This window comes from Mytilus trossulus, chromosome 1 (assembly GCF_036588685.1).
Source record: "Mytilus trossulus isolate FHL-02 chromosome 1, PNRI_Mtr1.1.1.hap1, whole genome shotgun sequence".
NCBI lineage: Eukaryota > Metazoa > Mollusca > Bivalvia > Mytilida > Mytilidae > Mytilus > Mytilus trossulus.
The window spans coordinates 22,188,614-22,215,856 of NC_086373.1; the positions used below are offsets into that span (position 1 = coordinate 22,188,614).

General features: G+C 33.8%; 1 protein-coding gene across 1 annotated transcript; it reads right to left on the bottom strand.

Moving 5' to 3' along the window:
- Nucleotides 1-2,222: 2,222 nt before the first annotated feature.
- LOC134705215 (probable serine/threonine-protein kinase kinX) lies at nucleotides 2,223-27,243 on the bottom strand. Its single transcript, XM_063564012.1, has 15 exons — nucleotides 27,076-27,243; nucleotides 25,414-25,525; nucleotides 22,705-22,905; nucleotides 20,153-20,401; nucleotides 18,872-19,120; nucleotides 18,194-18,310; nucleotides 17,720-17,779; nucleotides 17,541-17,597; nucleotides 16,984-17,073; nucleotides 6,550-6,572; nucleotides 5,912-5,966; nucleotides 4,514-4,551; nucleotides 4,163-4,258; nucleotides 3,101-3,140; nucleotides 2,223-2,566 (listed from the first exon to the last, which is right to left on the bottom strand). The coding sequence occupies exons 1-15, from the start codon at nucleotides 27,241-27,243 to the stop codon at nucleotides 2,223-2,225; spliced, it is 1,899 nt and encodes a 632-aa protein (XP_063420082.1).

Genomic DNA, 27,243 nt, shown 5'->3' on the forward strand with positions numbered 1-27,243 from the left:
TGGTGAAACCATTGCCATAAGACTCATGGCTACATCTTCCCGGGACATTTTTCCTATGCTAACTCCTTTGTAGGGTGAATTAGGTTGACCTTGTAGATGATGCAAAAAGTCAACACAGCTACCAGGAAGTACACTCTGACTGATAAACGAATCTTCAAGAAACCTTTTTATAAACTGTTTTCCCAGCAGTTCACCCGTACTGTCAAGAAAATTGTGAATACCGTAGAAAGTTTCTACTTTCGAAATTGCTGTACTGGACTTGAACCAAATTTTAAGTAGTGGTGGCCTGGCTCTGTAAATCCAAGGCTCCAATGCAAGAAATCCAAATTGTCCTGTTCTGCAGTTCATAAGACGTACCGCACCTGGACCTATTTCCACTGCCAATTTGCTCGATACAGGTGAGGCAGGTTTTCCCCATAACATCTTCTCAAGACATAGCTCTGAAAAGAAATATAAACTTTTACATTTTCCACTCAGCCCTTCTGACATTAACATACATTGATTGAGACTCAATGAAGCAGCATTTCTCAAGTATTGACCTCTTACACTATTGTTATTATGTAAGACTGTTTTCATGATATACACAACTTCAATCGAAAAATATGTCATTTTGTTAGTGCGAAACATCCCTGAGTGTTTTCACATACAACTTGTCGTCTTACCTGTCTTACAACATCAGACATGATCTGAAGAAATATTATAAATAATAGAGTGATCCATATAAGACAAACAAAGATGAGTATCCATTATGAATTCTGTTATGGATTGATGCAAACAATTCTTATTAGTTGTCTTGTGTCTTGTTCGACCGTTTAAATGGAGATAGAGTTCTGTTTGTATATTTTAATTTGGACATATACTTTTTTTTCATTACAAAAACAAAAATAATTTACACAGGTGTAAATTCAACTATAAATTTGGTGCATTGAATAAGAACTGGACAATATAAATAGAAACATGGTACCTACACTTGCCATTCGATTATATTTTTGGTAGATGAATCCAGGTCTTGAGTCATACATATTATCATTTCGCAGATCCTAATGAATCTATTGTAGTATGTGCCAATAGAGTTATACATAGTATCTTAAACGCATTTCATATCACAACCAAGTTTCATTTCTTTGAAGACATTGGTGTCTTTTACATCAGATAATATACACATAATGATAATATTATACCTACCTAAAGAATATGCTTCCCATTTAGCAGTACTATCTCCTGTCAATCGATATTCATCATACAAATTACGAAGTCTTTCTATCATTTGTGTGCCAACTGATCTCAAAGAAGACAAAATCGAGTCATCAGCATTTACATATGGTACCAATAAATCGTATTTTTGTAACAGTCTTTCTATATTTGGTAACGAAACGTACATATGTGGAGTTATAACATGGGGTACTGGAGGCACTTCAACTACAAACTCCATCCTACATCGAAGATCTCGAAGGAGATTAACATTTTGGTCGAAAGAGAAGATGTACGGTTCAATCGCCCTCTCGAGAGCCTCACGTGTTGCTTTGTTGATAACATCTCCACATACAATTATTCCAGACACAGGATGGTAGACATTGAGGTGTGGACGACGATGTGGAATATCCCCATAAAACTGAACAAACTGAACCTGATTGGGGATTGTGCATACGTTAAGCACATCAGCCGAAACGTCAATGTTTCTGCCGTCAATATTAGACTGGAAATTCATGATGTTTGAAAATGAGCAGCAGGAATACAATGTACCTCTGTCTCCAGTCACTTGCTGAAGTCCATGCCTGGCCCACAATAACTGCAAATCATTACTTGAAATTGTTACACCAACATGTACTGTCGTCTTTCTTATCATATTGAAACCGGTAAGAGAAATATCATGTTTTGTTCGTTCACCAAATCTGAATGCAAATATTATGGGAATGAGACCATCTGGTAATGTTACCTCGTCAACTGCAACCTGTAGCAACTTCAGAACATCCATACATTCGTCCGGCATAATTGTCCAATGCTTTACACTGTGCAAATCAACCTTAATACAAGTGTTTCGAGCCCTACCAGCCAGTGCAGCACCAGCTGCTTTACATTTCAGAGTTGTTCCGACTGATTTAATATAATCGAAAGTCACTTTTGTCATATTTAAAAATCGTATTTGTTGAAAAACTGTGCCGGGGAGCGGTACAACACCCAGCCATATATGCCACGGGCCTTCAATAGATATTTCTGTGCCCTTACACTGTGCTAAGACACTCAGTGTTTTTTTCGGAATAGTGACGAAGATCTAAATGTTTCTTCAACTTTGGATAAATATTTTCCAAACTATTAAAATCATTTCTTAGTATTGAGATATGTGTCAACGGAAATGTTATTCCTGCAAAGCTTGTTAACTCGACTACTATTCCATCGATATCTGGCTGGAAATTCATTGAAGGAATGTCGCACTGGGGCAGTTTTGTCGCTCTTACAACTATTTCGGCGTTTCTATTCAATAAATGTGACACCTCCTGATTCGCTTTTTGCCATTCCGACATGAAGTTGTCAGTATTTTCCACGGCACACTGATATAAGACTGACTCTACAAGGAAAAAAAGTATAAGCTGTTATTAATAAAAAAAAAACGCCAACCAAACTGTCCTTTTTCTATAACCAATGAAAACACCTGCACTTTTACTTGCAGAACACAGAGATAATTCAAGTGACCACTAAAATACAACTTGTGAATTATGTCATGTGAAATAATGCAGGAAAAGTCTGGCTAAATACAGATTGTTGTTATAATATTAAAGTGCAATTTTGAATGATCACCATTTCAAAAGAAACATTTCAATACTATTAAATCATTAAGGAGGTGACAGGAGGATCTATTAAAACCTGTGTAACTTGTGAATCTAAGCAGGTAAAATTTAAGATGGAAGTGCACCGATGTGTTATACCAATCTATACATCAGCTCGCAAATCTCTAGTAAAAGTTGTAGAATGGACTTCTGTTATCAGTACCATAATTATCATCGAAATATTTTGTTTGTCTCCGATTTATTTGAACAGGATGAAATATTGAAATCAACGATTTTACTAAAAAGAAGTTTTACTGCAATAATCATAAGTTTACCTGTATTACTGGGCTCATTTTCATCTGGTTCATCTGGTGTCTGAAAATCAAGAAAAAAAGTTGAATAATTTCTGTTATTTAGACGTTTGTTCAGATGACGAGGAAACACTCTATACGAGGTTTTTGACAACATTATCTCTACACACACGGACACTACTTTGTCCTTTGCGAGTGAATACAGTTACTGTGACTAGTTGTGTAGATTAACAACTTGCATACATGATTAACAAGTCTCATACATTATTATTCTCGCGTAGAGATTTACAAATGAGGATGCTTCGATTTGAGCGAATTATACAGTTTTTTAATGCCAGTACAATTGTACACAATGTATTTGATACAACACCGTGACGGGTCAGTTAAAAACACGAGAAGAAACATTAACACGTGTTACTATAATGCTATGGATACATGCAAAAAGCTAAATCACAAAAATACTGAACTCCGAGGAAAATTTAAAACTAAAAGTGCCTGATCAAATGGCAAAATGAAACGACAAAAACACATCAAACGAAAGGACAACAACTGGCATACTCCTGACTTTGTACAGGCATTTCCAAATGTAGAAAATGGTTGAATGAACCAGGTTTTATAGCGCTTAAACTTTCACTTGTATGACAGTTGCATAAAATTCCCTTATTCTTACATCCATGCGTGAACAAAATAGACATAATCGGTTAAATAGTCAAAATATGGTCACAGCACTGTGTTACAATCTCAAAACAAACAATCATTTACAAAAAAGCACAAACAGCATCTATAAAAAAAAACACATTCATGTTTTCGCGTGTTTTGCGTCAAAAAATGAAACGGCACATAGGAAGAAATTTTGTCGTTCAATGCATGTTCAAAACAATTATAGTTCCGGATAGGGAATTGTGGTACGCAGAGATAAAAAATCCAAAATGATGTTAGAATTAATTTCAGAAACATACCGAGTTTATAAATTATCTAGAAGTTATTTTAAGCGGTAGCCATATTTATCGCCCCGATATAGCCTTCTTGTACGAATGTGACGTTCAGAAACCATCAATCAGAAACATAAACAAAAATCATGTTTACCTCTACTATCCTCTGTTCTTCTACTTCTGGCTCATGTTCATCTTCGGACATGTTATCAATCAATTTTACGACTAAAGTTGATATCATGTCTTTAACCTATGAATGTAAAGTATGCATAACTTTATATGTGTGTGAAATTGTTAACCAGGTATGTATTTAGATAAGGAATATTAATTATTGCTTTCAGTTCATTGCTAATGTTTGCCTATTCGTTTATTTCACCTTGTATAATTGTCCAAAATGGTAAACTACAGAGTCTAAAATGAAGTAAACGAAGTACTTTTCTGTGGAATAACAGTATTAAATGAATATTTGCTATATAGATTTAACCAAGAAGACTTTTCTACTTACATGTCCATGTATCCTTCTCATCTTATCAATTTCTAGTTCTAAAACAAAGTTCAATTGATTTTAGGGATATCTTTGCTTTCTGTTGATTATATGTATTTTATGTTTAATTTATCAAAGAAACAACAACCCAACATCAATGTGCGCAACAACCCAAGTCAACAAAATACAAATATATATATATATTATTTAGCATTCGTCTTTACATGTTTGCCACATGATCACCCACCAAATGTAAAGTCAAGGTAATTAAATACCTTGACCGCATGTAGTAGTCAGCACCTCTGGCAATGCAAAGTAGGCGCATGGTCATAACAAAAGTTGTAAGTCATGTCTATGACTTAAACATCACATTTGTTTTGTCAACATTCAATCTATCTAGGCCTGGATAAGTTTTTTAATAAACTAAGTCAGTCAGAAAATTCAAATTATACGAGTGTCTATGAATACAACTTTAACACGCTAATTAATACTTTAAAATAGTTCCAGCATCCGATTCCAAGTGGATAGATGCACACGACCGATGAAGCTAGGTTGACGACAAGCGAAATATTAGGTATATCTATTTAAAATTAAATAGAACTTTTTAGATGAAAATTGATGAATTAAATTGCTGACAAATAAACATAAATTGATAATAAACAATAATATAACATCGTCAAATGCTTAAAACATATTTATGATGTCCATTTTCAGATTCGCCTTCGGTATTTTTAGATAGTTGATGTGATCTAGTAGTCCAGGGAGCTGATCATGATGCTTACCAATGGAGTACCTGGTGTATCAATGGTGTCAGTTCAAATCCCGTTGAAGAACCCTGTTGGGATTAATTTTTTGACCTATATATACAACTTCCAAAAACATTGAAACTAGCGTAATATACTTTATTTTTCCATATTTTGTTTTCATGTATACACAATACAGTATTAAACTGTATACAAAGAGAATAAAATAGTCGTATATACATGCAGGAGGTTTGACATGCTTTACACCCGATTGAACACATAATTTTTCTCCAAAATGTCTTGTACCAAGTCAGGAGTATGACTGTTGTTATCAGACGTTTTGACACTATGTATGTTGCCGTTTGCACATGTGGTAGTTTAGTGTTGCTGTTGGTCCATTGATTTCATCTTGTAATTGATTTGTTTCCATCGTTTTTATTTGTTTACCCGAATTTGTGTTCGCTTAATCGAATTGTGACCTTTGAACATCGGTGTACAAATGTTGGTTTTATTAACATTTCCTTATTTTAAATATTGGAATAATTGTTTTCAATAAAAAGGGAATATATAAAAAAGAAGATGTGGTATGATTGCCAATGAGACAACTATCCACAAAAGACCAAAATGACACAGATGTCTACATGCAGAAAAAAATTTCGTTTCATATCTTTCTTACCTCCATTCAGCATACTGGCATATAATGGTGAAATCATTTGTATTTTTTTCAACAGCTGAAAAATAAAGAGGTGCATCACTTTGTTTTCATCGATTATTTTTTGTCATTTTGTATTTGTTTTTATAACGTAAGTATTTCTGGATTATGCATGTATTTATATATGATGTTCACAACTTTTATGTCCACATTGATGATGTGAGTGATGAATATTTCTTTTGCAATTATTACATTAATTTTACATGTTATGACATATATTACATATTTAAAACCATAACACATTTATTTCATCAGGTATATGATAACTGTTCAAAATTGCAATATTCCCAAATCAAATAATAGCGCTAGAATACCTTATCAATTCTTTGCTTTTTTTTCTGAAAGAGTTAATTAAAAAATGAATAAGAAATGTCAGTGTATGTCCATAATTCGATATATTTTACACAACATTATTTCAAAATGTCTGTAATTCTATTTTCATCATTTCAAATAGAGAGTTATTAAAGAAAAGAAAGTCATATCATCATGTGAAACATTTTTATTCACGATGCATAGGTTCGATATATCAAGATACAATGTAGAATTATTAGGTTTGTATTAAGTTTAAGCCATCTCTTTGATTATAAAGATATGAAACTTACTTCCTGTGACGTTTCCATTGACACTGAAAATATAAACGATGAAATACAACACAAATCAAGTATAGAAAATGTAATATAAAGTAAAAAAAAACCACAATTATAATTTAAATAGAAAAGTCTGCTTCAAATGGAAATTCAATAAATGTGCTTCGCCGAGCACATCTGGATAAGACCGCAGAGTTCATTCTGAACAATTGGGACACAAATTAACACAATATTCAAGCGCGATACAGGTCTGAATTTGGATTGTTATTATATATTTGACACATAATAAGTTTTTGACACAGAGTAAATGTAGTAAATAACTTGGAATGTGATATTTGATCTGAATTTATAGTCAATTGAAGTTGTTGTGCAATACACTGTCTTGTTGCGCAATACCTAGTAAATCTGTGTTCAGACATATAGTTATTACAAAGAATTAGCAAAATGAATTGTGGCTTCCATTTGTTTTTTAAATTGATAATTATTAAATCTTGATGAAACAAAACTCCCCGAAAAATTACTTGAAGATTGCTCTTTTTGTACAATGTGGTATAATTTAAGAGACATCCATTCACTTTTGTTTGAAAACTAGTAAAATGCTTGTTTTTGGCCCCTAATTCCTGATCAGTTTTGGAAATTATCTACCTAAAAACCCTCTTCTTGTGGAATGGAACCTTGCAATACAACTTCAGAGCAATCAAAATACTTATACACGAGTTATTGTCATGAAACTAGAAGACAGATTTATCATGCCAATTATTGGCCCCTTATTCGTAAATAGTTAGGACATTTATCAAAAACCAATCCCAACCTTCCTTTCGTTGTAATGCACAGTTTGTTTTAATTTCATAGAGATCAATACAATTTAACTGAAGTTAATGTCCGGGAACCAAATGTCCTGTGACGACGACGATGATGACGTCATAGAAATATGCCAGCTCAATTATGTTGCGGTCGTATAAAAACTCAACCACATTAAACAAAAGAAAACAGATGTGGTATGCTTGACTTGGTACCGGCGTTGCCTTGTGGGTAAAATGGTGGATTAAACCTTGTTGTAAAGCTAGCTAACACTCTCCCTCATACGGCAATCAAACATAATTTCTCTATTTGACACAAAAGTGTGAGCAAAAGAACAGAAACATTCATGTTTAGTGAGTTTATAATTCGCGGCCGAAAGAAGCTTTGATAGGCGTTTCAGAATTTGTCTGATGAAAGTGAATGAGCAGAACAAAAGGTGTTAATTATTAAAGTAACAATGAAATTCTGCATGGATAACAGAAACTTGGCGTCAGTAGAACTTCGAGATCTTGATTTTTTTTTCTATTATCTTTTAGGGCAAACCAGTAATTCATAGTTGAATGATTTAAAATAAACTCGATTGGACTTGATATGTTTCAAAATCTATGGAATTCCAAATATTTGTGTCCTAGAAATCAAAGTCCTACTGAAACTGACTGTCCATGTCCTTGACCTAATACACACAAGCACAATTGCTATGGTAAGGCGTAAAATAAATACGTTCTTTTTGCTGTCCTATTACCAGTTGATACACCTCTTCCATCTAAAGAAAACAATCCGATAATATTTATTGAACTGCATAAAAAATGACACATGTATAGACACACTTTTTAAAATGGGTGCTAAATAAACGACTGTTAACACTTATGCAGTAGGGTTTATTTTGATGAAAAGACTTTATACTGTGTTTTCAAAGTGAAATAAGACCTGCCTATCATAACAAAATTATTATTAATTACTATTATATACGGTGTTATCTTCCTTCGCTAATTGCATATCACCCTGATATCACTCCGAAATTCTCATATGACTAACTTGAAACATGAGGAGAACTTATCAGCATGTCTGAGGATAGATTATCAGTGACGTCACAATATGTGAGATGAAATTATCAAGCTTTACATTCGTTGAGCGTGAACACTGCTCAATGGGAAGGGAACGATACCCTACAAATAGTGTGGTAACCAGATGATCGCATGTTCTGCCTTAAATACCAGCCACTCGACAAATTATAATATTCGTTGCTCATTCAATACACTCATCTCCCTTTAATGTTCACATTAGGGTTCATGGTATATATTTCAAGATGTCAATTTGTAGAAAACATGGTAATCTATACTTTAATAGTAAATATTGCAACCAACCTTGTTTCCTATCATATGCACATACGAAGCTTCCCCTGGTTCTATGGTAAAAAAGAAAGAAAAGAATAAATATATAATTCATATAAATATTATACGTCAATCATGTCAATTTATATAAAGTAAATCATCGTATATGTTTACGTAAAGTGAGTCATTCATTGCTGCATACGATATTAGTTCAGTAACTTGTTTCAAAGATTTTAGCATTTACTTGTCCATTATGCCAAATTGTACCCACTGAAATAATTTTGAGCAGCTTAGTCTCATGCAACCTTCTCAAATGAAAAACCTTTCACACAATGTTTAAATAAACAACACTTATTATTATGTGGGTAAATAGGAAAATCAAGCAATTGAATGGACAAAATCCTTTGACAAGGATTAAAACAAAACACTTGAATAGACGAATGGGTACATATGCATTTACATTGATTCAAGAGTAACGGTTAAATCCAATGCAAACTGGCGCGATTTGTTTAGACGAATACATACCCCACAATTTAATTGCCTCTTCAATCAGGTCCTGTACCTCTTCTACTTACAAAAAAGATCCAATATTTGTTGTCAGGTGATCAATGATTGGGAATGTTAAGATGAATAAAGTGTTATCTAAATTTCATCTTACAGAAAATATTTTACTCGCATTATCCAAGTTTCGTGATAGATCCTTACTTGAATTACTGCTTTTGCTTTAACATTCTATTTCATATTGTCATAAGGACACACTTATTTCTGCAATATCACAGAATATATGCTGAGGGGATTTTGGAATGAAATATTGTCAAGTTCCCCACAAATAACACGCCGTGGTAGTGGTACCACCTGTCATTTTCATTTATATTAATGTTATAAAAAAGAAGATGTGGTATGATTGCCAACGGGACAACTGTTCCCAAGAGACCCAAACAGAAGGTTTTAAATTGTGCATATGCTTTCAGTGCCTTATGTCATCGAATCACTTAAACGAAACATTTTAATATTTGAAGCTGGTACAACTTTGTCCTGTGCAAAAAGTGTGTTGGAAAGATAAAATGGCAAGCCATTGCTAATATAAAAATAGTAGATAGCCTTCCATCAGCGATTACTTTTGGAAATTAAGAAAATAATTGCTGTGTTCTGATACGTTACCTTATAAAATATGATGTCCATTTATTGACAAAACTTGTAGATTCTACATAAGAAAAAAAAGACAAGTAGTATTATTACAGAATATTTATAAATTGACTGCGTGAATTATGTCCAGTATATAAATGGGTTATTGTCTCTGATTTTCATGAGTATTCTGTTATTTTGCAGGGCGCAGCTTTATTCGACCGCAGAGGTCGAACCGTGAACAGTTAGGCAAGTATGGACACAACATTCAAGCTTGATACAGCTCTAAATTTAGATTGCGATTAAATAGTTGACACATCAATGGTTTCTGACACAGAACAAATGTGGTCTAATGAACATATTTTTTTTCGCTTTTGAGCAATACACCTTGCTGTTTAATATTATTCCCGTTAGAAAGAGTTTGCAACAACAACTACCGGGTACTCATTTTAATACATCATAGAATATTGAAAAATGAAATGACATACAGTCATGCTTAAAATTAATATTAATTAAAAGTAACTTCCCCATTTCCATTATCAATTTTATCTAACATGTCTAAATATAAATTTACAGCTAATCATCTCAAGACAATCATCAATTCTTATTACATTATTTTCGAGCAGTGTAAGTGAGGTAATCAAACATATTTATAACAATATTCTTGAGATGGAATTGCCTTACCTCCGTTACACTGCTTTTACATTATCTAAATTGTCCTTTAACCAAAAAAAAACTTGTTTCCCCCATTTTTGCCCCTAGTACCTACTTGATTTTAAGTCTTAACCTCAAATAACAATCCCTTGGTAGTATGGACACTTGTGGTATAATTTCAGAGAGATTTATACACTAAAACACAAGTTATTGACTGGAAACTACAAACATTTAACAAACCGTTAGGACCATCACCTCAAAATCACCTTCTACCTGTGGTAAAAATGACATGGTTGTAAAATTACGATACAATTGAAATTCTGCTACACTAGTTGATTTCAAGAAAAAAGAAAAAATGCTGGTTTTTGGGCACCTTTTGGACCCCTTATTCCAAAACGGATGGTACCATCATCCCCAAAATAAAATCCCAACCTTCCTTTTGTTGTATTGAACCTTTTATTTAATTTCATAGAGATCCATTCACTTAAACTATAGTTATTGTCTGGACACCAAATGTGTGTTCGGACGAATCAGATGACGAAGCCGACGATGCAGACGACGACACCATACCATTATACGATTTTTTTGTTTGCGGGTATATAAAACCCAGACAATATGTATTATTTTCAAAATCAACTTTGCTGTAGTAAAAATTCAGCATGCGTAGTAACAGATCAAAAAGAATAGTTCTATCAGTCAGAAAACAAAACCTGCCCCTCCCAAAAATATCAAATATTTAACAAAGAATTTCCGTTCATGTATAAGACGTAGATACATTTTCAACTATGTAAAAAAAGGAAGTTGCAGTAAATTAGATCTGAACCCTGCGTACACGTTACAACTCAAGATCGCAAAACCCCAAACCAAATATAAAAGCATTAGTTTTCATGTGAAACAAGAACATATTTACGAAAAACTATCCTTGTCGTAAAATGGTTGAATTTAAAAATATCTACAAACAGGAAGTTAGTGCATAATAGATCTAAAATGCTTTATGTAAAATCATGAAATTCGCAAGATTTAAAAACTCTAATCTATTTTTTGAAAGAAAAAAATAATAATAGTAGAAATTCTGTTTTCCATACATTCTTCTGCATAGGCATTTCTGATGTGCATTAGGTAAATTTCTTATGTTGATAATTTCTTTTAACAAAAAGGTAATGACTGTGATAAAACAAAATATATACGTAGAAGGTATATATCACAATGACAACCTCTTTTATTGCAAATTATTTGTGTTTCCCCAAATAAATAAAACATTAATTCAAATAATTCATTATTAAAGTGTTCGATGAAAGCAATTGTAGTCTTAGAGTAGTAAAATTTACTGACCTGATATCAATAAGACTTTGTAACGACTGATTCTCCTCCTACTTTCTATCGTTTTCAATGATCGACCTCCCTACTATTTGTGACGTTTGACACTCTTCCTCCTTCCTTTCATGACGTAACGGGAAGGAAGGAGGAATGTATCCTATCAAGAGGAAGGATAAAGGTGTGTGGTACCAAGAGGGAGGAGGAAGGTCTGCAGAGAGCATCGGAAGGAGGAAAATGTGTTGTGATATGAGGCTGGAGGAAGGTATGTGGTAACAGGAGGAAGATGGAAAAAGGAAGGAGGAAGGTGCGTTTTAATGAAAAGGAAGGAGGAAGGTGCATTTAAATGAAAAGGAAGGAGGAAGGTGCGTTTTAAATGAAAAGAAAGGAGGAAGGTGCGTTTTAAATGAAAAGGAAGGAGGAAGGTGTGTTTAAGAAAAAAAGAAGAGGGAAGGTGTGTTTTAGGGAAAGGAGGGAAGGAGGTTTTCGGTAACAAAAGGAAGGAGGAAGGTATATGTGGATGCATGGTTGTGTGTAGGGTTCCAAGGGAAAGAAGGATGGTGTGCGGAAAGAGGCGGAAGAAGGAAGTTGTGTTTAGATTAGGGGAAAGAGGATGGTATGTGGGATATAACAAGAGGAAGGAGGAAGGTATTCGGTAACAAAAGGGGGTGGTTTGAGTGTGTGTGTGTGGGGGGGGGGAGGGGTCAGAATATAAACTGCAATACTTCAACATATAAAGACATGCGGTCTTCAACCTAATCATGCTTGTCCAAAAATACTGGTCCGTTGGGTCGATTTTTTAAATTTCAACTGATCGGAGCACAGGATCATGTTGGGATGTGAAAAAAAGATTGACCTTGAAAAGACTGAAGCCCAATCCAGACATTCCCCTCAACTTTCAAACTATAAAAGATAAAGACTTGCGGTCCTCACCATAGGCTTGCTCGTGAAAAGTACAAAACCTAATGGGTTCGATTTTGTAATTTCAAGACTATCAGATCATAGGATCATACTGCGATTTTGAAGAGATCGACTTTGGAAAGTACCAAAAACCCTAATCTGATCATCATCCCTTCAAAACTGTATTTTGTAAGACGTTTGTAAAAACACTTAATACTAAAATACAATCGGTACCCTCTTGACTAACGCATTCAAAGATAAAGAGTATAACGATCTTAACGAATTTGGGGTTTGGAATAGGGTTAAGGTTTGGGTTTGGGTTAAGGTTAGGGTTAGGGTTTGGGTTAGGTCTATAGACACATTTGGGGTATAGACATATATGGACGGATATATTATTGTTGGAGGTTGAGGTTTGGGTTAGGCAGAACTTCTCTTTTCCGGTTAGGGTTAGGGTAAGGGTTAGGGTCCAACATTATGTCTAACCCTAAACCTAACCCTAACCCTAAGTACAGTGCGCCTTTGACTTCAATGTTCAAACAGGTGTAGAATGGATTTAAATAGATATAGTTTCTTACCATCAACTGTTCCGAAAAGCTAAAAAGGTTATCTAGAGGATGGGACTTGTTAAAGTTACTGAAGTGAACAGCCGCTTTTTCCGACCTCACTGAAGAAGCGTTTGCGTGAGAGTGAAACCTAAACCCGACATTTACTCCAACTCCAAAACTGACTCTAATCCTAATCCTAATCTAACCCTATTTCTAACATTACCCCTAACCTTAACCCCAACCCTATTCGTTTGGGAGAACATGTGACAACAATACCAAAACAGGATATGGACGTGCATTACTGCAGAAGTTGTTCTATAGCAGTTCGTTAACAATTTCCTTTCAAAGAAGTCAATAAAACGTTGGCAAAGAATTACCTTGCATGTCATACAACGCAAAATCACCAAACTCATAACGAAATATAAAATAATTCGTTTTCAAGGGAACCAAGAAAATATTTACGTAAAACCTTCCTTGTGGAATTTTAAAATTTCGGCGAACAAGAAGTTGATGCATATCAGATCTTAAAAAAATCGTGTAAAATATGTAAAATCTTCAAATGTGAAAAAGTATTGTCGTGAGGCATTTCTTAAAGACCTTGAAAAATAGAGGGGTAGGCATGTGACTGTATAAACTAACGTTTTGTGTCAACAGGCCAAGGTGTATTAAAAATCGGGTTCGTTTAAAGATATGTCCAAACTAAGCTATAAAAAATGTGTAAAAAACCTGCCGTGGGTAATTTTTATAGACTTTGATAGATATGGGGAAGGCATGCTGGACTTTTAGACATCAGTTTGGACCCCTTATAAAGACTAATCGAGTTAACCCATCTGGATCTTCTTGACCTTTAGGACCTTAGACCTTTACCTATCATTTGCAGCCAGTGTATATTTACATTATAATATGCAATTTATCAGTCATTGCTCTTCATTTTTGAGGAGATATGAAAACAATACCAAAACAAAGTCTAGACATGCGACACTGCATACAGATGGTCTGAAGCAATTGGTTTTCAAAGAATTCAATAAATGCTTGACAACATTAAATTGACTTTGGTATTCCCAATATTAATGGAAGAATGTACATATAAAAACTGACCTTCTCACAGTGTATGAAAACCTCTTTTTGATATCTTTTTGAAATTTTCCTGTATATATGTGACAATTATCGTGCGGAAGCATCAATCGTCGTCCCGAGAAAGCAGATCGGTCAGCTTTTCGGGACGACAATGATCACCCGGGTGCTAAATATGTGATCTCAAGTAACTGATGTGTTGAAAGTGTTTACCAAACCTTATTACTTTTAATTGACTGTGTTACCCCCAATATCAATGGACGAAAGGATTTATACATACAATCGTTAAGACGACAATTTGTCTGTGTACAATAAAAAAAAGTAGTTTCTGAATAAGACACGCAATGTCAGTTGTCCCTCTAGTGGTGGAAGAAAACACTAAATTGACTTTGTTTCCACCAATATTAATGGACGAAAGTAAATATAAAAGCTGACCTTCTCACAGTGTATGAAAAGCCTCTTCTTGATATCCTTTTGAAATGTTACTTTATATATGTGACGATTTTAGTGCGAAAGCATCAATCGTCGTCCCAAATATCAATAAAACTATACAGTAAGAGCTAGATACAACTTCCTGTAAAAAGCCTGTATATATCTACTGTACATATCTTTTGACAAAGAACTTACGGTTTCAAAATAGTAAGCCTTAACCTTTTTAACTTTTTGAGTGTTTATCATAATTGAGTTTTTAATAATTTGCTGTTAGTTTTGATTATACGTGCACCATTATTCGTATATTTGTAATTTATTGTAATGTTTTGAAAAAAATGAAGAAATATGTCCAAGTGCATTTTTATATTGAGAAAAAGAAAGAAAAGTGTCTGTATCGAAAACGAAAATAATAAAATGTATAATTTATATATTCGTGTCTTTGTTTGTAATACAATATTCCTTGAGAAAGACCTTAACGGGTCGAAATATTAGGCTGTATTTATATATTTACCTTATAGTAAACATCGCCTCCTTTCTTTTTGTGATAGGGGTAACGCATTGGCAAAAGGGGAAGCTGTGCATTGATAGGTGAATGAAGGATGATTTTACGTCAGAAAATGCAAGAGAAAGAGTGTCAAATGTCATACATTGAAGAAGGAAGGTCCGCAGAATAAAAACGATAAAAAGGACAGCGATATTGAAACCCGACCGTGCCAAACCTTCCTGGGTAGTCAAGGTTCGTTAAAAAAGACCTTGTTGGATATTAAATTGAAAGTAACTCTTACAGAAGAGAAACACATTTAGGTGTTTTTAAGAGAATGTGTGGTTCGTTCGTCAATGCATTGCACCATGTAGTAATCTACCATTGGCAGATAAGGTAAAGTATATTTTAAAGTGTTCTTGACCCGGAATTAATTGAGAATCAAACTCCTAGTATATTAATATCTATATTATTTATTAAAAGATATATATATTGAACTATATTTTGTCATCATCTGTTTTAAGGTAAAACACATTGTCCTATGTATCATTGTATAACACCAAAAGTGCGGCATCGCAAACAAAAGCAAAACAGTATGTACTACAATATGCTTTAACAAAACTGTTTTATTTTCACTATGGTCTTGCCGGAGAGTCAAATCTTCGCTCAACATTTTGGACTTATCACACTTCTCCTCTCTTTCTTTTCCGCTGCCCTAAAAATATATATAAATTGTGACAAGTGTAGTACATAATTACACATTGCATAACATTTATCAATAATGTAGTCTAAAAAAGCAAAATAGTTTTGACAAATATATTCTATATTTAAGTATGAAACATACTGTTTTAAGTGACTTTATCTTTCAGTTCTTTTACGAAAAAGTGTTACACATGTAGAACACAATAACACTTCCATAACATTTATAAATAACGTATTCAATTGAAATGCATTTAAAAAAATAAAATTGAAGCAAATGTTTACTCTGACACATATACTTCTATATTTTAGCATAAAACATACTTTTTCAAGTTCTTTACTTTATCTTTTAGTTGCTGTAATGAAAATTCGTCCTCCATCCATATGTAAAGTGCTCACCAGCCATTTTTAAGTTTTGTATTACAAAATCGGCTGACGACCAGGTTGGATTGGAATTGTTATTGTACTTTATAATGTATTTTGATTGTTCATCTTTGAAATGTCCTGAAAGTAGATTGAAATGGTAGTCAAGATCATGTATGATATCAATTGTACGCAAGTCAAATTAATATATACAGAAATCACTTCCGCGACATAAAGTATCTACGCCTTATTTTCAGCCTAGTTGTGCGTATTTATATTGGCGTTTTATCTGCTTTCAAATAAACTATTTGAATTAACACGACCTGATTATAACCGGAATTGTTTTGTAGATAAATTGATTTGGTCAATGAGTACATGTAGTAGTGTCAACTCCTATCTAATGATGAAGTACATGTTATGAGCCGTGTATATAACAAATTTCAAATGCACAGTTAAGTGAACGCACACAATTAAGTGAGCGCCTGACAGATTAGGTAACTGGTAATAGGTATTTGTGGTATTAGTGAAGTATAGCAAATTTGTATTATGTAGACAAAATAAGCGCCTTATGTGGTATAATTTCTAATCAACTCCATTATTCTATATTAGTAACATATAAAATTGATTTCTTTGATTCGTCTTTTTTACATCATGCTCTCTATCAACTAAATTGAAACTTGTCATTTTAGCAGTATAGATGGCTGGTTGTTTTCGTATGTAATATAAATACCTTTAGGTTTAAGCTTTGACTTCGATGAACTGGGTTGAGATGGTGTTCTGCCTTGGGTAAACCATTTCTCGCCTTTTACAATCATAGTGTCTGGCAAAAAATAATGATAATTCATTAACTAAGATTTGTTCTTACCTTGTATTACACTAACGTAAATATTCGCTAACGATTGTGATCCTTGTGCGACATTTTCATTCATATTAGATCGTGTTTACAAAGTTATAGGTTTCATTGTTCATTTTTGTCGTATTTTGAAAACAAATTTAAAGAACAAATAAATAACGGCTTATGATATTCATACCAACAATCCTTTACAGTTTTTATTGTTTTCTGTCATGAGATTGTTCTGTATGGCAATTTCAAGGTACAGTACAATTGTTTTTAAATGTCTTAAGTTAAACATGTTTTGCAATGATCCCTCCAATACAATCATGTGTTTTATGTTTAATCAAACATTTGTAATTCTAAAGTCATCATTACCTTAATTTCCCTTCAGTAAATTTGGAAGTCTTTGGTAATAGTAAGTTGTTAACGGAGAAAAATATTAGATTACAAACCTTCCTTTACAGATTTTTTCTTTTCTGTTTTGCAAAGGTTGGGTTTGGTCTGCGGAACTACAAAAAAGAAATAATTTTGTTTACTATTTCATTTTTAAAAATACCATAAGATATTGACAGAATGAAGAAATGAGTTGCTTTTAGAACTTGTACAAAATGCTCTTGTTTGTTTTACTTACCATTTTGTTTGGATGTTTTAGACTGTTCCTTTTCCTGACATTTCTGTAATTTGTGTAACTCTGTAAAAAAAGATTTAAAAGTAGTTATCGGAAATCGTCATTTGCAAATCAATGATCAGTTATCAAAGTTGCTCAATTTATTGCAGTACTTGTAATTTAGAATCTCTTAAATCAATAAATCATGAAAATGTTATGCAGTAACCTTTAATCCTCACTATTGCACAATATCATTTCATTATGCATGTTTCCATTTTCTAAACTTTTATATTGTGACCATATAATCGTATATATTGTTTGAACATTTTTGAGCTTTTAAAATTATACTTACTTTGCAGTTCTTCAATCACCTGTGTCAAGCTTTTTCCTGAAAAAAAAATCAGAAAATGTTTGTTTTTCCTTGTTGCTATCTACCATGTCTACCCATCACCTACAATTCAAAACACAGTTCATGCACGTACAAAGTAGATTACTTACTTTTTGGCTTCCCTTTGGCTGGAAGTATTGGCTCTGGTGGACTGTTCTGTTTTGGAGGTAAGGTATGCTTGGTAGAAGATGTCACATTTATTGGTTCCACACACAGCATTTCAATCACTGTTGAAAGTAAAGTTTAATAGTTTAATAACATATATAACTTGAAAGTTAAGGTGAAAAGTATAATAAGGAATTACATTTGATATACACACCATTCTCTCGAACCTGCTCTTCTAAACATACTCTGTCTGAAATAAAAAGAACGAATATTGACAAACTTATTGTGAATTCGATTTGGTCGTTTATGTAACAATTTGATTTTAAAATCTCTGAAAACACGTTAACCCTCCGCATGTTTATGTATGATTCAAGTCAGGAGCCTCTGCTTTTTGCTAGTCTTGAATTTTTTTGTTTACTTTGTTAATCTTTATGTTTCGGAGTTTTATGTGACGCCCTCTTTCACTGAACCATGGCATATTTTTGTTTAATAGGCCAGCTTGCTGCCCAGTGCTGTATTTTCCCGCTTTTGGGAAGTCCCGTTGTTGGCCTTGGGCTGTTATTTGCTATGTGGTCGGGTTGTTGACTCTTTGATACATACGCTGTTTCCATTCTCAATTTGCTTGGACATAACGATGGAGTTGAGCAATGAAAGGTAGATAAATATAACACTATATATTTTACCTGCTCCACCTGTCTGTTTCTGTTCTTTTTTCATTTCTACTTCATCATTATCAATCTTATCCTCCTTAGCCTCCTCATCATGACCATCCATATGATCACTGCTATCTTCGTCATCATCATCATTCCCACTGTGTTCGTGTGTAGTGTTTCCTTGGTAATGCATGTATTGACTATCTTCATCCTCATCTGATGTTGTGTCATCCCTCTGTGTGCTGTCTGTTTGCCCGCTACTCTCAGTTTTAGAATTTGCTGATTGAAAACATCAGCAATATTATCACACACCAAAACATCTTCGATATCAACAACATAAGCAATTAACAAATTATATAATTTATTAATTTCTATAACAACAGTGAATTTCTGAGCAATAGCCTGTTGAGTTGTACATTCTCTATACAACTTTATATCGACATTTTTATCACAGGTCTATTCCCAGCCAAACGTTAAGAAATTAATTTAGTATTAATAAAACATAAGGGCCTTGGATGGCATTTTTTCTCATCAACTCCATAGCACTATAATAGTAATATATAAAGTTGATGTTTGTGATTATTCTGTTTACGTCATGCCCGCTACCTTGTATTGCACTAACATACAAATCCGCCAACAATTGTGATCCTTGTGCGAAATTTCCATTCATATTGGATCGTATTTAGAAACTTAGTTGTTTCATTGTTCATTTTTTGTCGTATTTTAGAAATCTTTAAGGAACAAATAAATAACGGCTAGTTATATCAAAAACAACAATCTTGTTCAGTTTTACTTTTTTTCTGTCTTGAGATTGTTCTGTATTGCAATTCGAAAGCTTTTTAACAGAACAACTGTTTTTAAACGTCTTAAATTAAACATGTTTTGCCACGATTCCTTCAACCAAATCATGTGTTATTGTTTAATCAAATGTTTTGTAATTCTATATTCATAATTACCTTTATTTCTCTTTAGTAAACTTGAAAGTCTTTATTAATAGTAAGTATCAGTAGTTGCCGTGGAAAATATAAAATTACAAACCTCAATTTACTGATTTGTTCTATATGTTTCGGAGTTGAATGTGACGCCCTTTTTCACTGAGTTAGGACAAATTTTTGTTTAAAGGGTTAGGCTGCCTCTTAGTGTTGTATTTTCTCACTTCGGGGAAGTCCAATAGTTTGCCTTCGGCTGTTCTACTCTTTGGTCGGTTTGTTGACCCATTGATGCATACGCCCTTTTCATTATCAATTTGCTTGGAAATAACGATAGAGTTAAGCAATGAAAGATAGATAAATATAATACAATCTATTTTACCTGCTACACCTGTCTGTTTCTGTTCTTTTTCTATTTCTACAGCATCGGTATCAATAATATCATCCTTATGTTCCTCATCATGACCATCCATATGATCACTGCTATCATCGTCATCATCATCATCCTCACTGTGTTCGTGTTTAGTGTTTCTTAGGTACCGCATATATTGACTATCTTCATCCTCATCTGATGTTGTGTCATTCCTCTGTGTGCTGTCTGTTTGCCCGCTGCTTTCATTTTCAGTATTTGCTGTTTAAAAACATCAACAATATCAAACACGAAAACAGCTTCGATATCAACAACATAAGCAATCAACAAATTATATTATTATTTTCTATAACAACAGTGAACTTATGAGCAATAGCCTGTTGCGTTGTAGGTTCCCTATATAATATTTGTTATTGACATTTTTATTACAGGTCTATTCCAAGCCAAGCGTTAAGAAATGAATATAGTTGTGACTGTATTAAGCGATACAAAAAGACAATTATTTACCGTTTATAAGATATGTCATCATTGCTCTCAAATCCATGTTCCCTTTTGTTACTTCTGCTTTCAATTCATTCGCTTTAAAGTTTATAAATAATGCTTTCAATTCCATGTTCACATTTCTTATTTCCGCCTTCTATTCTTCTCTCTGAAAGTAATAAAACTGTGTTTTATTTTTTTATTTCATTGTTTTTTAATTAAATGATATGTATCTTGTTCAAGTGGTAATGCGCATTTCATAACTAAAATAAAACTGGAATTAAAAGTTGCATACCTACATTGAAAGATTCATTTGTATCTGCCTGTAAATGATCCAACTGTCTTATATTTTGTCATTTTATCTTATGTTATATTGTCATGATTAAATTATAGTTTTGCTTTTGCGTCCACAATATCAAATGAGTACATAATACTGAATAGTTCTTATTATTTTTACAGATTTTATTCCCTCCTTTGACTTACCATTTGATGCATTTGTATTTTTATCCAATTATCCATTTCTGAAGAAAAAAAACAAGGAATATAAGTGTAAAAAATAATGTCATAGATACGATTATTTGAACATGAAACATGTTATACATGTCATAGTTAAAATTCAACTTTACAATTGGATTGGAGGTTGTGCAAATTATTGATAAAGAAAATATATGTATACAAGTCTATGAAAACTAATAGGCAGACAAACAGACAAATGTGGTATTTGCAAATCATTTAATTGTTTTAAGGTTTTGATAATTAAACACTCCAAATCGTTTTGGAGAGAGAAAGCAATAAGAGTACAAATTCTAATTTTCTTAAAATATTCTGCATATGCATTGTTAAAGTGTATTAAGTAAATCACATGCGTTGAAAATGTCTTTTAAGAAAATGCAATCCGTATTTGATTTTTGCATAGTAAACAATTATTTTAATGAAAAAAATACATTTCGGTTATTAAATATAGGGGATAAAATGTCTACATCGGAATGAACACTTCTGTCATAGCATTTTGTTTCGTGTTTCCCAAAAGAAATAAAGCATAAATTCAAACCTTCATTATTTAAGTGTTCAATGATAACAATAGTAGGCACACAAGTAGTAGTACAGTAGCAGATCAATTTATTTGTATACCACTAATCATTAAGTATAAAGTACGCGTAGAGAAAACAAATACCGAACGTGCGAGGGCTTGACCGCCAGTCAGTGTCGTACACTCATCTTCAGTTGACAGTTGAAGCGATAATATTCACATAAGAAGAAATATGTAGCAACAAGAGAAAGAAGGATGTTTTATTAATCAGATTTTCTTTGTCTTAATTGTTCAATAAAATAGTAGTCATACGAGTAATGCATATTAACTAACCTAATATTGTATAAGACTTTGTGCCGATTGTATATCTCCTTCGTGCTATAGTTTTAAACGATGGACTGTCCTCCTTTCTTTATGACGTTTTACATTATTTTCTTTTAAAATGTATACATGCAGTTCGATGAAATATACCATAAAGTATTAAAGCACAGTTAATATTAGATTAAAGGTAATAAGAAGGGGTATATGCAAAATAATTGTATTTTTTTTAATTTAAAATCGTTATGGAACCGCTGAAAATATATCTTTTATAGCAGAACTTTGGTGTTTTACCAAAAACAAAAAAAAACACATCGATTCTTCATTTATAAATTGTTCAAGAGAATGGTAGACATACGAGTAGTAACTATCAACTAACCTGATATTTGGTAAGACTTCGTGCTGATTGTAAATACATCTTCGTGCTATAGTTTTAAACGATTGACCTTCCTCCTTCCATTTATGACGTATTACATTGTTCCTCCTTCCTTTTTTGACGTAAAGGGAAGGACAAAGGGAGATGTCGAAGGTCAATAGAAAGGAGGATGGTGTTTGGTAACACAATGAAGGATGAGGTAGGACCAAGGCATGCGGTAACAAGCGGAGGGAGGAATCAATACACAAACCTTCCTCCTTCCTATTTCATTGAAATCACACCTTCCTCCTTTCTCTTACCACAACACATCTTCCATATTTACACCCGGTAACAAGAGGAAGGATGCAGAAAGAGGAATACCTTCACCCTTCCTTTTTCTTTTAAAACACACCTGCCTCCTTCCCTTTTCCTTCTTCCTCTTGTAACCACACACCTTCCTCCTTCCTCTAATCACAACACATCTTCTTCCCTCCGCTGCTCGCCGCAAACCTTCCGCCTTCCTCCTGGCGCCACATGACTTTATATCCTTCCTCTTGAGATGATACATTCCTCCTTCCTTCCCTTTACGTCAGAAAAAGAATGAGGAAGAATGTCAAACGTCATAAACGGAATGAGGAAGATCAATCGGTACTATCCCGTATTGATATCAGGTCAGTAACTTTTACCTACTCGTATGACTATTATTGTTTTCATTGAACTCTTCAATAATGAATTATTTGAATAAATGTTTTATTAATTTGGGGAAACAAACATAGTTGCAATAACACAGTGTGATGTATGCTTTTTCGAATCCTTACATGTATTATTGGTCTGTATTCTTTTTTTGATAAAATGAGCTGTTGACTATCAATAATCATATAGTCATTGCCTTTTTGTTAAAATACGTTATCAACATAAGTAATTAACCTAATGTAAATAAGCAAAGCATATACAGAAGAGTGTATGGAATCAGAATTTCTACTATTATTTTTTTTTTCTCTCAAACACACGATTAGAGTCTTTAAATTTTGCAAATTCGGATCTGGCAAAGATTGATGATTTTACATAAAGTCTTTTTTTAGATCTGATAACTTCCTACATGTCGATATCTGAAATTTAAGTTTTTTTTACCCGCGGTAACAAGAGGAAGAATGCGGAATGAGGAATCATTCTGTCTTTTTCTTTTAAATCACATCTGCTTCCTTCTCTTTAACTTCTTCTTCTTGTAACCACATACCTTCCTCCTTCCATTTATCACAACACATCCATTTCCTTCCGCTTCTCGCCGCAGACCTTCAGACTTTCTCTTTGTGCCACACACCTTTATCCTTCCCCTAGGTATTTGACATTCTTCCTTCCTTCCTTCACGTCAGAAAGGAAGGAGGAAGAATGTCAAACGGCATCAATGGAAGGAGGAAGGTCGATCATATAAAAAGAGAGAGGAAGTTCAAATGGTACGAAGTCTTATCAATATCAGGTCAGTAAGTTTTTACTACTCTTATGACTACCATTGTTTTCAATGAACTCTTTAATAATGAATAATTTGAATGAAACATTTATTTATTTTGGGAAACACAAATGATTTGCAATAAAAGAGGTTTTCATTGTGATATATACATTTCGTATCCTTATGCGTATAATCTAACAGTATTCTCTTTTTTCTATAAAATGAGTTGTTGACTATAAATAATCACATAGTCATTACCTTTTTGTTGAAAGACGTTATCAATATAAGTAATTAAACTTATGGGTTAGGGTTAGGGTTAGGGTTAGGGTTAGGGTTAGGGTTAGGGTTAGGGTTAGGGTTAGGGTTAGGGTTAGGGTCAGGGTTAGGGTTAGGGTTAGGGTTAGGGTTAGGGTTAGGGTTAGGGTTAGGGTCAAGATTGGGACATGGTAGTGTACTTTGACGAGGGTTAGTGAGGTGCCCTTTCTCACTTCTGCGCATGTCTGCCCTTTTTTGTGATTGCGCATGCGTCAGAAATTTCAAAAAATATTTCTAAGTACAGAGTATGAAAAGTGCCTTTGACTTCAATCTTCAAACAGATGTAGAATGGATTTGAAATGAGATATTTTTATAAAGTTAACTGTTCCTAAAAGAGGGAAAAGCAATCTAAAGGATGAAAACGTATTGGTATCACTAAAATGTACGGCCGCACTTTCCGACCTCACTGAAGAAACGTTTGTGGGAGAGGAAAGGCGAACCCCGAGTTAACCCCAACTCCTAAACTACAACAGATAAAGACTTGCGGTCTTCACTACAAGCTTAATTGTCCAAAAGTACTGGCCATAACGGGGTCAATTTTTTAACGGCAGGCCAATCGAAGCATAGGATCATGTTGAAATACTAAAAAGATCGACTATGAAAAGTACCAAAAACCATAACCCGACCCCCCCCCCCCCCATCCCTCCAAAATTGTGATTTTTTAGAAGTTTGTGAAAAAACTTAATACGAAAATCCAATCGGTTACCCTCCTAGACTTACCCTTTCCGAGATGGAGTGAGGCCTCCAAAACAACAATTTTTACACATTTGGGGTTTGGGTTAGGGTTAGTGTTTGGGTTAGGGTCAGGGTTAAGGTTAGGGTTAAGGTTAGGGTTAGGGTTAGGGTAAGGGTCAAGATTGGGACATGGTAGTGTACTTTGACGAGGGTTAGTGAGGTGGCCTTTCTCACTTCTGCGCATGTCTGCCCTTTTTTGTGATTGCGCATGCGTCAGAAATTTCAAAAAATATTTCTAAGTACAGAGTATGAAAAGTGCCTTTGACCTCAATCTTCAAACAGATGTAGAATGAATTTGAAATGAGATATTTTTATAAAGTTAACTGTTCCTAAAAGATGGAAAAGCAATCTAAAGGATGAAAACGTATTGGTATCACTAAAATGTACGGCCGCACTTTTCGACCTCACTGAAGAAACGTTTGTGGGAGAGGAAAGGCGAACCCCGAGTTAACCCAAACTCCTAAACTACAACAGATAAAGACTTGCGGTCTTCACTACAAGCTTAAAGCCTCTTCCATATTTACACCCGATAACAAGAGGAAGGATGCAGAAAGAGGAATACCTTCACCCTTCCTTTTTCTTCTAAAACACACCTGCCTCCTTCCCTTTTCTTTCTTCCTCTTGTAACCACACATTGTCCTCCTTCCTCTTATCACAACACATCTTCTTCCCTCCGCTGCTCGCCGCAAACCTCCCGCCTTCCCCCTGGTGCCACATGACTTTATATACTTCCTCTTGATATGATACCTTCCTCCTTTCTTCCCTTTACGTCAGAAAAAGAATGAGGAAGAATGTCAAACGTCATAAACGGAATGAGGAAGATCAACCGGTACTAACCCGTATTGATATCAGGTCAGTAACTTTTTACTACTCTTATGACTATTATTGTTTTCATTGAACTCTTCAATAATGAATTATTTGAATAAATGTTTTATTGAATTTGGGAAAACAAAAATAGTTGCAATAACAGAGGTTTTCAGTGTTATGTATGCATTTTCGAATCCTTACATGTATTATTGGTCTGTATTCTTTTTTTGATAAAATGAGCTGTTGACTATCAATAATCATATACTCATTGCCTTTTTGTTAAAATACGTTATCAACATAAGTAATTAACCTAATATAAATGAGCAAAGAATATACAGAAGAGTGTATGGAATCAGAATTTCTACTTTAATTTTTTTTCTCTCAAACACACGATTAGAGTCTTTAAATTTTGCAAATTCGGATCTGGCAAAGATTGATGATTTTACATAATGTCTTTTTTTAGATCTGATAAGCAACAACTTCCTGCATGTCGATTTCTGAAATTTAAGGTTTTTTTACCCGCGGTAACAAGAGGAAGAATGCGGAATGAGGAATCATCCTTTCTTTTTCTTTTAAATTACATCTGCTTCCTTCTCTTTAACTTCTTCCTCTTGTAACCACATACCTTCCTCCTTTCATTTGTCACAACACATCCATTTCCTTCCGCTTCTCGCCGCAGACCTTCAGACTTTCTCTTTGTGCCACACACCTTTATCCTTCCTCTTGATATTTAACATTCTTCCTTCCTTCCTTCACGTCAGAAAAGGAAGGAGGAAGAATGTCAAACGTCATATTTGGAAGGAGGAAGGTCGATCATATAAAAAGAGAGAGGAAGTTCAAATGGTACGAAGTCTTATCAATATCAGGTCAGTAAGTTTTTACTACTCTTATGACTACCATTGTTTTCATTGAACTCTTTAATAATGAAATATTTGAATGAATCATTTATTTATTTTGGGAAACACAAATGATTTGCAATAAAAGAGGTTTTCATAGTGATATATACATTTTCGTATCCTTATACGTATAAAATAACAGTATTCTCTTTTTCCATAAAATGAGTTGTTGACTATGAATAATCACATAGTCACTATTACCTTTTTTGTTGAAAGACGTTATTAATATAAGTAATTAACCTTATGTATATCAGCAATGCCTATGCAGAAGAGTGTATGAAATCAGAATTTCTACTGTTATTATTTTCTTTCGAAAACATAAAAAGAGTTTTAAAATCTTGCAAATTTGGATCTGGCAAAGATTCATGATTTCAAAGGATGCATTTTTAGATCTAATATGCATCAACTTCTTGTTTATCGATTTTTTAAAGTTCAGACTTATTTACACACGGTCTCAAGAGGAAGGATGCGGAAGGAGGATTCATCCTTCCTTTTTCTTTTACAACACACCCGCCTTCTTCCCTTTACCTTCGTCCTCTTATTAACACTTACCTTTCTCCTTCCTCTTATCAAAACACATCCTTCTCCTTCCGCTTCACGCAGCAGACTTTCTGCCTTCCTCTTGGTGCCACACACCTTTATCTGTCCTCTTGATAGGATACATTCCTCTTTTCTTCTCTTTTCGTCAGAAAAGAAAGTAGGAAGAATGTCAAACGTCAT